We start from the raw sequence: 15,461 nt of genomic DNA, 5'->3' as shown, positions 1-15,461 counted from the left end.
TTATACTGAATCTCATCATCTTACTTCTCTGACCAGAACCCTCTTATGCTCTCTTCTTTCTCTGAAGATAGTTCATAGTCCTTAGCATAGAATAAAGCCCCTGCATGACCTGACCTGTCTTACCTCTCCAGTCCTATCTCTCTTCTCACATGAATCCCTGGCCAGATATTTCATCTACTGTTAACTTCTCTCAGACTCTTTCACATGCCAGGCTCTTTCTCACCTATGAGCTGGTCCTTCTGCCTGGAACACTCCTTTACCTGTTTAATTCCTCTTCCTTGGCACCTCCTTGGCCCCACCTCCAGGCCCTCAATGTAATACATTCCTACTTATATTTCACATCGGTAATGGGTCCTTGGCAAACTCCAAGTGAGTTAGGTGAAACATCTAGCTTAGAGCTGTGCAGATAATAAAACAAATACTCCTTGAATTGAAACCATGATCTTATCAAAACCATATTGAAATTTGCAGAAAAACATGATCTACTGAGCATTGCCTTCATCACAGAGCTTGACTGTCTTCTGCAATTGGAACCAAATTCTTAATATACTCTCAAGGAATCAAGTAAAATATTAAAAGAATAGTACAACTGCCAAAAACTTACAGAAAGATTACTTCAAGAATAAAACTTCAAAGTTCACATTTAAAAATCACAATCTTTTCAAAGTTTTATAAGTTTTCTGTGTAGGACATAAAATTATTTTCCTATAGATAATGATGAAAGTGTACAAGAAAGCATTCTTTGCCTTAAAAAAAGAAAACGGAAATAGGCAATCACTATGAACCTTTCCTTAAGTAGGCTCATACTTAAGTTGAAGTCATGTTATAGAAATTTTTATCTCCTGATTTCCTCTGTTCCCAGTATATCCAGAAATCTCACCTTGGGTATTAATACACATTTACTCAGTGCATCAGTGCCTCATTACTTTTTTGGCAATGACTTTTCGATCGGATATCTAGCTACCCTTAACTGATCGTGCAAAAAATAATTGAATGGGGGGGCACCTGGGTGGCTCAGATGGTTGAGCATCCAACTCTTGATTTCAGCTCAGGTCATGATCTTGGGGTTGTAAGATGGGGCCCTGCCTTCAGGTTCTGCACTTGGTGGGAGTCTGCTTGAGATTCTCTCCACCTCTCTCCCTGCCCTTCCCCCACCCCATTTATTTGCCCATGCACTCTCTCTCAAATAAATCTTAAAAAAAAAAATTGAGGAGTGAAAATAGAGACATGAGTAATTTTTTCTAGGGTAGGATCAAATTACATATCCATTGGCAGGTGGGGGCTGTAGCCCTTAGCACTTTTATAACAATTAAGACTGTAAATTTATATTTATTGAGGCAAATGGAAACATACATTTTATGGAAAAACAAAAATACTCCATAAATATATGGAAATCTTTAAGGGAATAAATAAAAAGCAAAAGTACGAGATACAGTTTTCACCTTTCATTCTGGAAAATGCCCCAAAGACAATAAGAATGCCCTGTGTAAGAGGGGAATGAGCAAAAAGGCACTGCAGTACATTATGCAAAGTCAAAAGTACAAAGATATACAGTGCTGCATTGTTCACAACAACAACAGCAACAAAAACTAGAATAAAAAAATCTAAGTATCTATCAAAGGGGTGCCAGATAAGTAAATTTTGGTATAGCTACACAGCAGAATCCCACGTAATCATTAAAAAGATTAGCATAGTTCCATAAACACAAAAATAAAATGCCTAAAATGATGCCCATGATATACTAGTGAAGAAAAGAAAGGTGAAGGACACTGTGTGGGGAGCATTATAACTCGAGTGTGAATTCTAGTAAAGCATTGTAACTAGATCTGGATAGGCTTGCACACTCTCTTGAGTTTAGTGGGCATGTCACTCCTCAGATATGTTCTCAAAGCCTTGAAAGGGCAGGTGAGTTCAATCATATGGGTATAAGATTGACCAGGGACCTAGATAGATTCCAGTCCACTCCATTCCTAGGGTCTACTGGTAGCTTTCATCTGAGAGCTAAGATAATTGGACATTTGCCTTGCTCTTTCCAAAGAGAAGGTTTTCCACTAGGCATTATGCCACTGGAAAGGACAGCCTTTTTTTTTTTTAAGATTTTATTTATTTATTTGACAGAGAGAGAGATCACAAGTAGGCAGAGAGGCAGGCAGAGAGAGAGGAGGAAGCAGGCTCCCTGCGGAGCAGAGAGCCCGATGCGGGGCTCGATCCCAGGCCCCTGAGATCATGACCTGAGACGAAGGCAGTGGCTTAATCCACTGAGCCACCCAGGCGCCCCTGGAAAGGACAGCCTTGAAGGTCTTTCCTGAAGGAACAGAAGATCAGTTAGAGGAGCATCTCTTTAAATGAACCAAGGGCCTCTCCTGATGTGATGGTCCTTGAGAACATGATGGTCTTCTATCACAATGTAACACCTGAGTTTCAGAGTGATCCTCTAGTCTAAAAAAAAGACCAATAATAGTATGTATACTCTATTTAATAAAGCGGGGTAAAGTAGAGCACATTTTAGAAAGGTTTCATTGCAAATGGATGAAAGAAATGCTTTAGAAATTCAAGCATTAGGGACACCTGGGTGGCTCAGTCGTTAAGCATCTGCCTTTGGCTCAGGTCATGATCCCAGGGTCCTGGGATCCAGCCCCCTATCGGGAAGGAAGGAAGCCTGCTTCTTCGTCTCCCACTTCCCTTCCTTGTGTTCCCTCTCTGGCTGTCTCTCTCTGTCAAATAAATAAATAAAATCTTTAAAAATAACTCAAGCATTACATTTTAATTATCTGTAAAATTATTTTTCAGAATGTAATATTCCCTAAAGGAGATTTTTCTGAAACTGATAAATCACAAAGGATGAAAAATATTTGATTCTTCTTAGCAGCTCTGTCTTCCCCGAGATAAGCAAATGCTTGCATCTGGTCTCTCCCAGAAAATGCCTGTCTCTCCTTAGATAACTGATTGTGTTAAGACCTCAGCAGCTTGATGAGTTCAATAAAAGCCATGAACTTGAGGTTTTTTTCTTTGTTATTGTTGTAAGATTGGGAGTGGCACTTCTTCTAGTTCTGTACATTCTAAGCAGAAATTAGATGTCTCTGTTGGAGAAATTTAAACAGAAAAAAATGACATGACCTGATTTAAATATTTGAAAGATAATTTTAGCACTTATGGAAAAAAACTAGAATGAGCCTGGGGCAAAGGGAAAGCAGGGAAGCTCTTGCAATAGCCTAGGTAAGAAGTGATGATAGACCACACAATCCAGCAATCCCACTTCTGGAAATTTACCCCAAAGAATTGAAAGTAGGGTTTTGAACATGCATGTTCATAGCCAAGAGGTGGAAACAACCTAAATGTCCATTAGTAGGTAAACAGATACAGAAAATGTGGTATGTATGCAGTGGAATATTACCCAGTCTTAACAAGAAAGAAAATCCTGTCAAATACTACAGCATGGGTGGACCTTGAGGACATTCTGTTAAGTGACATAAGCCAGTCACAAAATGACAAATAGTATTATGATTCCAGTACTGTGAGGTATCTGACATCGTTATATTCTGAGAAACAGAAAGTAGCATGGTGATCAAGAGGTTAGGGGCAGGGGAAAGGGGAGTTGTTTAAGGAGTGTAGAATTTCAGTTTTGCAAAATGACAGTTCTGGAGATCTGCTTCACCACAATGTGCATATATTTGACACTACTGAGCTGCATAATTAAAAGCAGTTAAGATGTTAGATTTTATGTTATAGGTGAAAGAGAAAAAAAAGAAATGATGGTAGCATGGACTAGCAGTTTCCTGTAGGAAAGAGGGCTTCCAGTAGGAACATTCAGGTTGTCATTTGTAATGGTTAATTTTGATCTCACAACCCTGAGACTGGGACTGAACCGAAATCAAGAGTCAGAGTGAAACAACCAGGTGTCCCTGTGATGGCTAATTTCATATGTCAACTTGACTAGACCATGAGGGGCCCAGATATTTGGCTTAACATTATTCTGGGTGCTTCTACAAGGCTGTTGTTTTTTTTTTTTAAGATTTTATTTATTTATTTATTCATTTGACAGAGAGATCACAAGTAGACAGAGAAGCAAGCGGAGAGAGAGGGGGAAGCAGGGTCCCTGCTGAGCAGAGAGCCTGATGCGGGGCTCCATCCCAGGGCCCCGAGATCATGATCTGAGCCGAAGGCAGAGGCTTTAACCCACTGAGCCACCCAGGCGCCCCTACAAGGCTGTTTTTGAATAAGATTGACATTTAAATCAGTACACTGAGTAAAACAGATTGCCTCTCACCCCAATATATGTGGGCCTCATCCAAACAGTGGAATGCCCAAATAGAACAAAAATGCTAACCTTCCTGGGAGTAAGAAGGACCTCCTCCCTCCTGACTGCTTTTGAGCAGGGACATTTTCTTCCTGCCTTCAGACTTGAGCCTCTACCTGACCTATTTTCTTTTTTTTTTTTTTTAAAGATTTTATTTATTTGTTTGACAGAGAGAGATCACAAGTAGCAGAGAGGCAGGCAGAGAGAGAGAGAGAGGGAAGCAGGCTCCCTGCTGAGCAGAGAGCCTGATGTGGGACTCGATCCCAGGACCCTGAGATCATGACCTGAGCCGAAGGCAGAGGCTTTAACCCACTGAGCCACCCAGGCGCCCCATACCTGGCCTATTTTCGAACCTGTTAGCCTACAGACTGGAACTAATACCATAGAATCTCCTGGTTCTCAGGCCTTTGGACTGAGACTAGAACTAAACCATTGACTCTCCTGGGTCTGTGCTTGCTGACTCACACAGCGGATCTTGGGACTTCTCGGCATTCATAATAACATGAGCCAATTCCTTACAGTAAATTTCATATATTTCAATAAATTTCACATATATATGTTATTGGTTCTATTTCTCTAGAGAACACTAACATGTCATTATAAAACAAGAACCCAAATTTTATATTATACTAATTTAAATGTTTTATGTAATAATTTTTATTGATTTCATTTTTTAGTTTGAGCAAAGTAGATTGAATATCATTTTTTATGTATAAATGTAAAATGTTTAAGGCTGAGTGAATTCTCTGTGCATGTTTTTACAATAATTGTAGTCAAATGTAACCATCCATTTTAATATCCCAAAATAATCCTTTGGGATTCTTGATATAAACTAAAAGATTTTTGTTTAAAATTTGTGATTTCTGCTTAGTAAAATGACTTCAGCTCATCAACTGGTTCAGATTTTTGTCTGCTACAATTCATGTTTAGACAGATACTAAGACATGGTTTTTAACACTGTCTAAAGCTGTCTTCTTCTTTTTCCCATCATCCCTCTCTCCCTGAGCAATTCAGCCTTTGTGTGAGACCACCCACCCAGGGGGTTGGGAGCTGCAACGCTCCCATTGCAGGGTATCAGTGCCTGAGGAGGGTGAGGTGGGTATCTGTGGTGGGACATCCAAGTGCAGGGTACTAGTGCCTCAGTAGAGTGAGAGGGGTGCCTGCATGGGTGGGGGGCCCAGTGCAAGTGTATTGAAGCCTAAGCAGGATGAGGTGATGTCACTGTGGTGGCAGTGACAACAGTGGCACAACTTAGGGCATCCAGCCCAAGTGGGAGGTCCTCAGTAGAGTCAGCTCTGCATGTGGTGCTGCATCCTAAGTTGGGTTAGAAAGGTATCCAAATTTCAGCGCCTATAACTTTCAGAAACATCAAGGTCATGAAGGTCAAGGGAACACCAAGGAACTGTCGTGGTCTAAATGAGACTAACAAGACTTGTTAACTCAGGGGGTGCCTGATTCTCTTCTGGATCCTTGTGCTCTAAATAGTAAAACTAGGACAACTGACAAAATTTGAATGAGAGATGAGGATTAGATGGAAATAATGTATCAGTGTGAATATCCTAATTTTGATGGGTATATTATGATTGTGTTGGAGAATGTGTTTTTGTGTGGGAAATAATACATTGAAGAGTTTGGGGGTGATGGAGTGTCCTGTTGACTTTTACCCAAATGGTTGACAAAATGGTCTTTGCAATGTTCTTGTAGCTTTTATGTAAGTTTGAGATTATTTCAAAAGAAAAACAAAAAGAGGAATCATATGTCCACCTCATTTTCTGGCATTATGGCAGCTATTGACTGAATTGTGATAAATCAGGCTTACTGGTTTTAGTGTATTGGTTTCTTTCTTTCTCAGTTTTAAGAGACAATATACTTTCTGCTTGGGCACCTGGGTGGCTCATTGGGTTAAGCCTCTGCCTTCAGCTCAGGACATGATCTCAGGGTCTTGGGATCGAGCCCCACATCGGGCTCTCTGCTCAGCGGGGAGCCTGCTTCCCCCCTCTCTCTCTGCCTGCCTCTCTGCCTACTTGTGATCTCTCTCTCTCTCTATCAAATAAATAAAATTAAAAAAAAAACTCTCTGCTCTTGTGGGCCTTCCCTCATTTTCTTTAAAGCAAAGTTCAATGGGACTTGCCTTTGGAAAACACTTAAGCTCACGGTGTTGACTCTTGAAGAAATGAAAACACTTGAGACTTGGTAATGTACTATGTGCTAAATTGTACGTGAACAAATAATGAACATTATATGATTAAAAACACCTGTCAAAATGCTTATAGGAAAACAATGTCAAAAGTTCTTTCTAAAAAATACTGCAATTTTGTAGAACTATATTTTCCACTGTTTATTATGGTCTTTTGGTTGGGCTTTAACTAGGTAGAGCTCTTACTCTCCTCAAGCTTTGCTGTGAGAATGCAATAATTAATAAAAATAAAAGGAAACAAATGTTTGGAATCTGTTTCCTTGAGTGTTTCTTTTGCCAGGTTGATCCTCTTGCCTCTGAGGCAAGAGTTGGACTTTCTATGAATTTATTTCACTTGTGACTATGATGCCTGTGTATCTTGTCAGGCATACACACAGTCATTTAAACTTATATATTTGCTTTTTACTAACTATCTACTTAACTGTGAAAGTGGTCACTACTGAATTTTAGTCAATTCCTAAGCAGAAAAAAAATTTTTTTAAATGCAATTGTATTCAGGGTACTCTGTAGCAGATATGAGTGAGACAAATTCAAGGGGCCACATTTTCAGATACATTTCATTTTCTGAAATTCAAATTTATTACTTTCCAAATATTGAAATAGCTATGCCAAGCACTGACCTAAGCACATTAAAAATATTAACTCATTTCACCTTCCAATAACTCTGTGAGGCATTTATTTTTTTTATTCTCATTTGACTGATGAGAAAATTAAGATATAAGAATGTAAGTAACATACTCAAAATCTCAGCTAGAAAAGAGCACAGCCTAATTTGGAACCTAGATGATCTGGTTCAGGAGCCCCTACCCGTTGGCACAATGCTGTTCTTTCTTCTTAATGAGAACTAGATAGGTTATCTATATAAAATAGATGCTCAAGAAACTTTAAGAATCAGTTAACTCTCAGCCAGGATTGCAGACTGAGCCAAGAGAGTTGCTTCAACTCTGCCTGGAGACCTCACTAAAATTATCATAGAGGAAAACCAAGGAATAAATAAATAACAAAATAGAAAATGGAAATTGTGAGTTCAACAACTTTCTGGAATTCAGAAAAACCAATTTGGCCAAATTGTTTGGTCAAGGAATTCACAGGGGAAATTAGAAACTATTGTGAGACAAAGGAGAATGGAAAAACAGTAAGCCAAAAGTTATGAGATGAAGTGAATGCAGTACCACAGGGAATATTATAGGTGTAAATGCTTACATTAAGAAATAAGAAAGTCTCATATCAGTATTCTAATTTTATAACAACTAGAGAAAGAAGAAGAAACTGAAAGTTAGCATGAGGAAGATAATACCAAAGATCAGAGCATAAACAAAATAAAGAACAGGAAAAAAAAACAATAGGGATATCAATAAAACTAAGAGTTGGATGGTTGAAATGATCAATAAAATTGAAAAACCCTCAGCTAGATCACTTGAAAAAAAAAAGAGACTACTTCAATAACTAAAATTAGAATTGAAATATGGGACATTACAACTAATCCCACAGAAATGAAAAGGATTATAAGAGAATACTACAAACACTTATATACCAACAAATTGAATAAACTATAAGAAATGTACAACCTGCTAAGACTGAATTATGAAGAAATAAAAAATTTGAACAGACTAGTAAGGAGATTGAATCTGTAATAAAAAATCTGCCAACAAACAAAACCCCAGGATCAGATGGCTTTACTGGGGAATGCTACCAAACATTTAAAGAATTAACACCAATCCTTCTTAAACTCCTCTAAAAAAACTGGAGAAGTGAACACTTCCAGACTCCTTCTATGATGACAGAATCATCCCAATACCAAAGCCAAAAACACCATAAGAAAACTACAGACTCTATACAAAACTGAATTATTACCTGGTACACCTGCAACACATTTAATAAGTTAAAGGCAATTATACCTCAATAAAAAAAAGAAAACTATAGACCAATATCCTTGATAAATATTGATGCAAAAATCTTCAGCAAAATACTAGCCAACCAAGTTCATCAGCACATGAAAAGAATTATACACTATGACAAAGTGGGATTTTTTCCTGGAATGCAGAGATGCCTCAACCCTCACATATTGGGTCAAATGTTTTCAATCAGGGTGCCAAGACCCTTCAGTGGGGGAAAGGAGAGCCTCCTTAAAAAACGGTGATGGAAAAACGGGATATCAAATGCAAAAGAATGAAGCCATATACAAAAATTTCCTATATCTTTTTACAAAAACAAACCCAAAATTGATCAGACTTAAACTAATGCCTAAACAACAAAAATCCCAGAAGAAAACACCAATGAAAAGCTTCATGGCATGGGATTTGGCAATGATTTCTTAGATATGACACCAAAAGCATAGGAAACAAAAGCAAAAATAGACAAATGGGACTATATCAAACTTTAAAAAGCCTGCGCATCAAAGGAAACAATCAACAGTGAAAAGGCAACCTACAGAATGGGAGAAAATATTTGCAAATTACATATCTAATAATGAGTTAAATATTCAGAATATAGAAAGAACTCTTATTACCCAACAAGAACAAAATAACCTGACGAAAACATGGACAAAGAACTTGTACAGACATTTCTCCAAAAAAGATACAGAAATGGCTAACAAGTCCAAGTAAAGATGCTCAACTTCACTAATCATTAGAGAAATGCAAATCAAAACATAATGTAATACTACCTCACATCCATTAGGATGTCTACTATCAAAAAAAAAAAAAAACCAAACAAACAAAAACCCAGTAAATGTATTGTTGAGGAGGTGGAAACATTGGAATCATTGTGGGAATGTAAAATGGTGCTGCCACTATGGAAAAGTTAAAAAATTAAAAATATAGTTATACCATATGATCCAGCAATCCCACTTCTGGGTGTTTACCTAAAAGAATTTGAAAGCTGGGTCTTGAGAGATAGTAGTACTCCTGTGGTTCACTGCAGTATTGTTCACAATAGTCAAGAGGTAGAAGCCACTCAAATGTTCATGGAGGGATAAATGAATGAAGAATGAATAAATGTGGTATATACATGCAATATTATTCAGACTTTAAAAAGAAAGAAATCTTATATGGCACGAGGATGAAGTGTAAGGACATTATGCTAAATGAAATAAGCCAGTCAGTCACAAAAAGAAATATAACTCTATGACTCCACTTATATGAGGTACCTAAAGTTGTCAAAGTTTAGAAACAAATTAGAATGGTGGTTGCCAAGGGCTGGGGGGGAGGGGAGAATGAGGAGTTGTTCAATGGATATACAGTTTATTATGCAAGATGGAAAATTTCTGGAGATCTGTTGCACAGCAATGTGAACATACTTAACACTACTAAACTGAAAAAATAAAAATAGAGTCCTATCTTTTCAATTTAGACACTGAAAAATTTGTGTATGAAATATTGTGATGTCTGGGATTAACTTCAAAATAATCTGAAGGTTGCTTGGGGGAGAGGGTGAAAGTTGGGTCAACTGGCATCAGTTGACAATTCTTAAAGTTGAGTGGGTTCATTACACCATCCCTTCTACAACTATGTATGTTTGAAATTTTCTGGAATGGAGTTAAAATAGAAAAGGGTATCAAAATGAAAAATTAAATAAATGAAAGTGCTAGATGAGAAATTCAAGGAACTATCCCACATTATATAATGAAAAAAGACTAAAAGAGCATGTGAAAGAAAGCTAAGAGATATACAGGCCCTCCAGGTCATCCAATCAATAGGAGTACCAGAAAGAGAAAATAAACAAATGGAGGGCAGGGATAAAATATTTTTTATCAGATGGATGTTATTGCACTTTCACCACTGGTAGGAATATAAATGGGCAGAACCATGTAAGGCATCAATTTTAGTATCTTAAAATTGAAAATTGATATTCTATGATTGAAATCTCTTTTATCTACCCTAGAATAAGTCAGAGATGTGTATAGTAAATGTTCTTAAATAAATGACTAATTCTTGAAATTAACTAATTATTAAATAAATTCTAGTTATTTAGATTCAGGTGCATCCATATAATGTATAATTCACTGAAAGAAATGAAGTATGTGCAAATATAAAAATATCTCCCAGATACATAATTAATGATAAAAAATAATTTACAGAATGTTGAATATTCTCAATTATATTTAAAAAGATATCAATTTTATATAGCTAAAGGAAGACTATAATTACTTTTATGTATATGAAGTTTCAAATAATACAATATTAACTATTTCTTAGGTTGGGTTCTATGTAAAGAAAAAGTTTACAGAACAAAATGTATGGAAGGATTCACTTCTCTCAGAGTTTAACTTGCTATAAAAGTGAAATACACTATTCCTAGGATGAAGGAAATAATCTTACTTTCAAAAGATAAAACTTTGACTTTGCCAGGTTCTCCAGCATAGTTAAACCTACATGGTCACTTTTTGGGTGAAGGACACAGAAAGGCAATGCCCCCAAGGATTCATGCATACTTCTGCAAATGCCATTAGACCTAATACCACTGGCCAGCAGTGTACCCTACTCTGTGGGAGTCGAGGTCCTGGTGTGAGAAACCTATGCCCTTAGCAAGCCAGTCTTGGTTTGGTAGGAATATGTCCCAGAGACAGACAAAGGAACACACATGTATACTCAGATACTTTTAAGTATTTTACACAGGAGAACTGAGGCCCAAAGAAGTATTGTATCAAGCTCACATACCCAAATAACCTTTTGAGCAGATCTGATGGCACGGCCATGAATTTTTACTTCTCTTGCCTGTTCCCTCTTTATCTAGCGCTTGCACATTTGCACTTAGAGATCCCTGTCAGGTGAGGAAATGTGATTCAGCAAATGGCACAGCCATGGGGAGGACTGGAGACCTCCCACTTCCAATATTTCTTTACATCTCTAATCCATACAAGCTGGCCTCTAACTCTCTGAATCATTGGCACCATTAGCACTATTTAACCTACCTTTAGTTGGTTTCTACGTATCCCAAGATACTGCAGGGCTTTTGTTTCCAAGTAGTTTTTAAATGTTTGAAGAATCAAAGATAATAGTAGTTTTAATATTTTAAGTGTTATATTTTGGGTTTATTACAAGCTCTAAATATTACCTATAGTTTAAATACAACTCCAACAATCTGAAGGGGAAAATTACAATTGCTGATATATTACTTACTTTGGCACGTATCAGCTAAAATTCACAAGTGTTATTAAAGCCACAAAACTGTTCAACATCTTCTGATTTCCCGAGGCACCCTTTTCCCTATTCTTTTGTCCTAAGTGGCCATGTTTTCACAGGACTGGCATTTTCTCAACCAATTCTCTGGGTAGAGTGTATTCCAGCTTTTTGTGTTGTAGTACATTTGGATCATCAAAACAAGCTTGTTAAGTACTTCTATGTGGGGGCCACATACCAGGTACTTGTTTTAAAATGATTTTAACACTACCTGAACAGCTCTCTTCAGCCTAGAAAACTGGAAAACAGGCTAGTATCTCACTACCTGGCTTCTGATTAATAATTCTTTCATGTGTAAACCAAGAACAGTAGCTTCTAAGAATGGATGACTGCTTACCTCATATAGCTTTTCTCTAGGCTCATATTGTGGAACTTTTCACGTACTATGCTTGTGGCAGTGTTTATTGAACAATTACAGTGAAATCTTTTAGTTTCCCAAGCTAATTGGTTAATTAAATTATAATTTAGTTAAAAAATAACTGGGATTTTGAGTTTATCAACTTGGCATAGTTCTTTCCAGATTCAGTCCCACTCAAATCCCTGATGTCCGAATTATCTTTTGAAGTCTAAAACAAGTAGAATCAAAAGGACTTGGATACAGGAAGAGATAGATGTGGAATCAATGTTTGAGTGACCCACGTGGCTGTGTGGTGGACCATGGATTGAGAAGGAACACAAGTTTGCAGGAGGGAAGAGGATTTTCATCTTAAAGATGTCAGATTTGAGCTGCGTGAGGCACAGGCTGGTACACAAGTGGATGTACAGAGCAATCTCAGCTGAAGTTCGAACACACATGGTTAACTGAGGACAGTGGACAACGTAGTACAGAGAAGTGAAGATCTAAGTCCAAACTCAGGAAAAAAAAGCATGTTTCATGACTAATCCTAATCACAATGACTTTTTCTGGTCAACTTTGTAATTTGCCAAAATTCTCTCTAGTAGAGAATTAGGCCTATTGAGGATATCCAGAAGATTATACAACCTAAAAAGCAAACATTTCAATACTTCTATGGGACATCAAGAGGATGTTCATTCCATGAGCCCATTTAAAATCTCATCTATGCTACTAATGCTCCAGCCATCAGGCAAGCCAAACCTCACAGCCAGTTTCCAGATTTGCACTACAAGAACAGCATTTAAGAAAATAAAGCATAAACAGTGGACTTCCTGGGTGACTCAGGCAATTGATCGTCTGACTCTATTTTCCTCAGGTCAAGATCTTGGGGGTGTGAGATCAAGCCCTGTCAGACTCCATATTCAGTGGGGAGTCTGCTTGGGATTCTCCCACTACCCTGCCCCCCAAGCAGTCCTGTTTTCTAAATTAAAAAAAAAAAAAAAAAAGCATGGAGTCTAGTAGCTAAACAATGTTATCCATTACTGTATCATAGGGGTCCGCCTAAATAAATTTGCTCTACTGAGGACACGCTTTTTTCTTAACATACAGCTATTAAATGTTTATATATAAACTACACATTAGTATAGCTTCACATTAAAAGAAACCCCAAGGCCTATATATATACAGTTCTATAAATATAACCTAAATACTGGGACTTTTTTTGACCAGTTCATCTAAAATTAAAACACTTCTCTACAAAACTGCTTAATGTAAATGCCAATATTTCCAAAATATTTAACAATCTGCCAAGTTCACTCTAGTGTAATGTCAAGAGAAAGGATGTATTAATTGGCAGAACTTAGTATTTCCCATGTTAGTTACCTGCCCACAAAAGCACCCTGTATCTACTTAAAATCAGAATCTTTGGGGTTAAAACCCAGATGTCTTTTGGAAAAGTTCTAATATGCAGCCAGTTATGAACCATCACATTGTATACATTCATCAATGCTATGGTCTCCATGTATTTAGTTACTACAACTTAGTTTTCAAGTGATGTCAAGTATCAACTGCTTTAGTGGCCTCTTAAGAGACACAATGAAAACAGGATAGACCACCCATCCCTAGGATATTAACCTAATTTTGACTACTCAAAAGGTGGACAAGGATTGTAGTACAACTCTGTACTCCAAAAATACGCGGGTATTTAGAAAAAAAGTCAACAAGCCTTAACAACGGATTATCAATTTATTAAAAAGGTTGATTTAAGCATCTGCAATGGTGACTTCAACCTCAACTCCTGGCTCAATACTGATGGATGTAATCTGCTTAACAATCTCAGAAGGACTGTGCAAATCAATGAGCCGCTTGTGGATCCTCATCTGGAAACGATCCCAAGTCTTAGAGCCTTCACCACAAGGAGTTTTTCTTGTAGTGATTCTCAGAGTCTGCAACAAAAGACAAAGGAAACCAAGCATTTATCGTTTTATGATTATCCCTAGGACACCTACAAAACCACTTCCTTATTTTATTTGAATACGTCCTAGAGCAGCATTCCTTTTTCCCGAAATCACCATCAATTTATGGATGCAAATTAGTTTTCTCAGCCAAGACAGTGCCCTTATAAAAGCACCATACCCCACCCAAGAAAAAGAGCAGCAAAAGCTTCAACAGTTGGCTGTGAAAATCAGGCAGCGGACACGAACCAAATTCTACCAACAATTTTTCTTTTAGTTTGTGTTTCCCCCCCCACCCCTGTGATTTACTTTACCTTGGTAGGCATCCGAACTGGTCCTTTCACTTTGAGATTCTTTTCCTTTGCGCCTCTGATCAAATCAGCACATACTACAGAAAAATAAAAGCGTCTTTCAGTTCTTTCAAAACAGTCAAAGCGTTAGTAATTTTAACCGATGCTGGCTCAGAATAGCGTATAAAACTATCATCATCGTTCCACACAGTAATTGTCTCCTCATCGCCAACAAGGATTTAAGAAACACATTAACAGTTAAGCATAGATCCTTCTTTGCCTTTTCTAAGTTAAGCAACTTGTCACTTGACTCCTGAGTCAATCCTATAGAACAACAAAAACAAATTCATTCTATTTTTTGCCCAAAGGTCTCACCCTGAAGATATCGTACTGACCCTTTTCCAGTGATTTTACGTTGCGGCTGGTGAGAGTAATTCGAATTCGGTGAATCGCCACCTCCGGTTCCACGGGTGTCTTCCCGGTGTCTTTAAAAGCCTACACAAACGGAAACAGAGTTCTTAAAAACCTGGAAACGACCTTAAGGAACTTCCCAGGCTCCTCTCCCATATCACGACCTCCTCCACAGAGTGAGACTCGTATTGCCACCGCTTCCTCCCATCCCGGAATCCGTCCCCAGAAGGGACCGTGTCCCTCCGCGTCCCCAACCACGCGGCGCTGGCGCCCGCCTCACCATGGCTGCGGCGCGGCTTCCTGACCGACTTGTTCCTCGGTGAGAGCGAACAGCGGTGAGTCAGGAGCAGAAGCGGGGCGTCCGAGGCACCGCTGAACCTGCGACCGCGTCTTCCTCAAAGAGAAAGCCGTGAGGCCTGCGTGGCGCTTATATAGCTGAGCTCCCGTCTGCATCCGGGTCCCGCACACGCCTCCGCTCTGCCCCGGAAGAGGAATTGCCCTGGGGTTCCCGAGGCGGCTGCGCGAGCCGGGGTTGGAGCTCTCCTGGAGTTGGCGGGAAAGACGTGGCTGTGGGTGCCCCCTTTCGGCCGGGAGGACTTAGAGCCCCGGGAGGCGGCGTCCCCGCCCCTGCAGTTACCATGGTCCTCTGGCCACCTGGAAGAGATGACAGGGAGACTATGACCTAAAGCCCGAGAAACTCCTTTTCCTGGTGTACCTATCCCTGGCCTCTGCAAAGACTCCTGTAGTTTTTATACTGCAAATGTTGCTTCCTATACAAACCGAAGCACTCTTTTCTA

General features: G+C 38.7%; 1 protein-coding gene and 1 non-coding gene across 2 annotated transcripts; both read right to left on the bottom strand.

Annotated features, from left to right (window-relative positions):
* Positions 1-13,735: 13,735 nt before the first annotated feature.
* RPS20 (ribosomal protein S20) lies at positions 13,736-15,105 on the bottom strand. Its single transcript, XM_046015821.1, has 4 exons — positions 14,945-15,105; positions 14,649-14,748; positions 14,278-14,351; positions 13,736-13,954 (listed from the first exon to the last, which is right to left on the bottom strand). Exons 1-4 carry the CDS (start codon positions 14,945-14,947, stop codon positions 13,772-13,774), a joined length of 360 nt encoding a protein of 119 aa, XP_045871777.1. The 5' UTR covers positions 14,948-15,105; the 3' UTR covers positions 13,736-13,771.
* LOC123928912 lies at positions 14,418-14,484 on the bottom strand. Its single transcript, XR_006815850.1, has one exon. It is a non-coding gene; the product is annotated as a small nucleolar RNA U54 (small nucleolar RNA).
* Positions 15,106-15,461: the final 356 nt, after the last annotated feature.

This window comes from Meles meles, chromosome 1, assembly GCF_922984935.1.
Source record: "Meles meles chromosome 1, mMelMel3.1 paternal haplotype, whole genome shotgun sequence".
Classification (NCBI taxonomy): Eukaryota; Metazoa; Chordata; class Mammalia; order Carnivora; family Mustelidae; genus Meles; species Meles meles.
Note: the sequence above shows the minus strand (reverse complement) of the source record. Positions and strands in the feature narration are given on the sequence as shown.

Coding starts and splice junctions, on each gene's coding strand:
- RPS20 (XM_046015821.1), bottom strand. Junction 14,352..14,648: donor CGTAAAATCACTGGAAAAGG/GTCAGTACGATA, acceptor ATTTTTCTGTAG/TATGTGCTGATTTGATCAGA. Junction 13,955..14,277: donor CAGTTCGGATGCCTACCAAG/GTAAAGTAAATC, acceptor CTTTTGTTGCAG/ACTCTGAGAATCACTACAAG.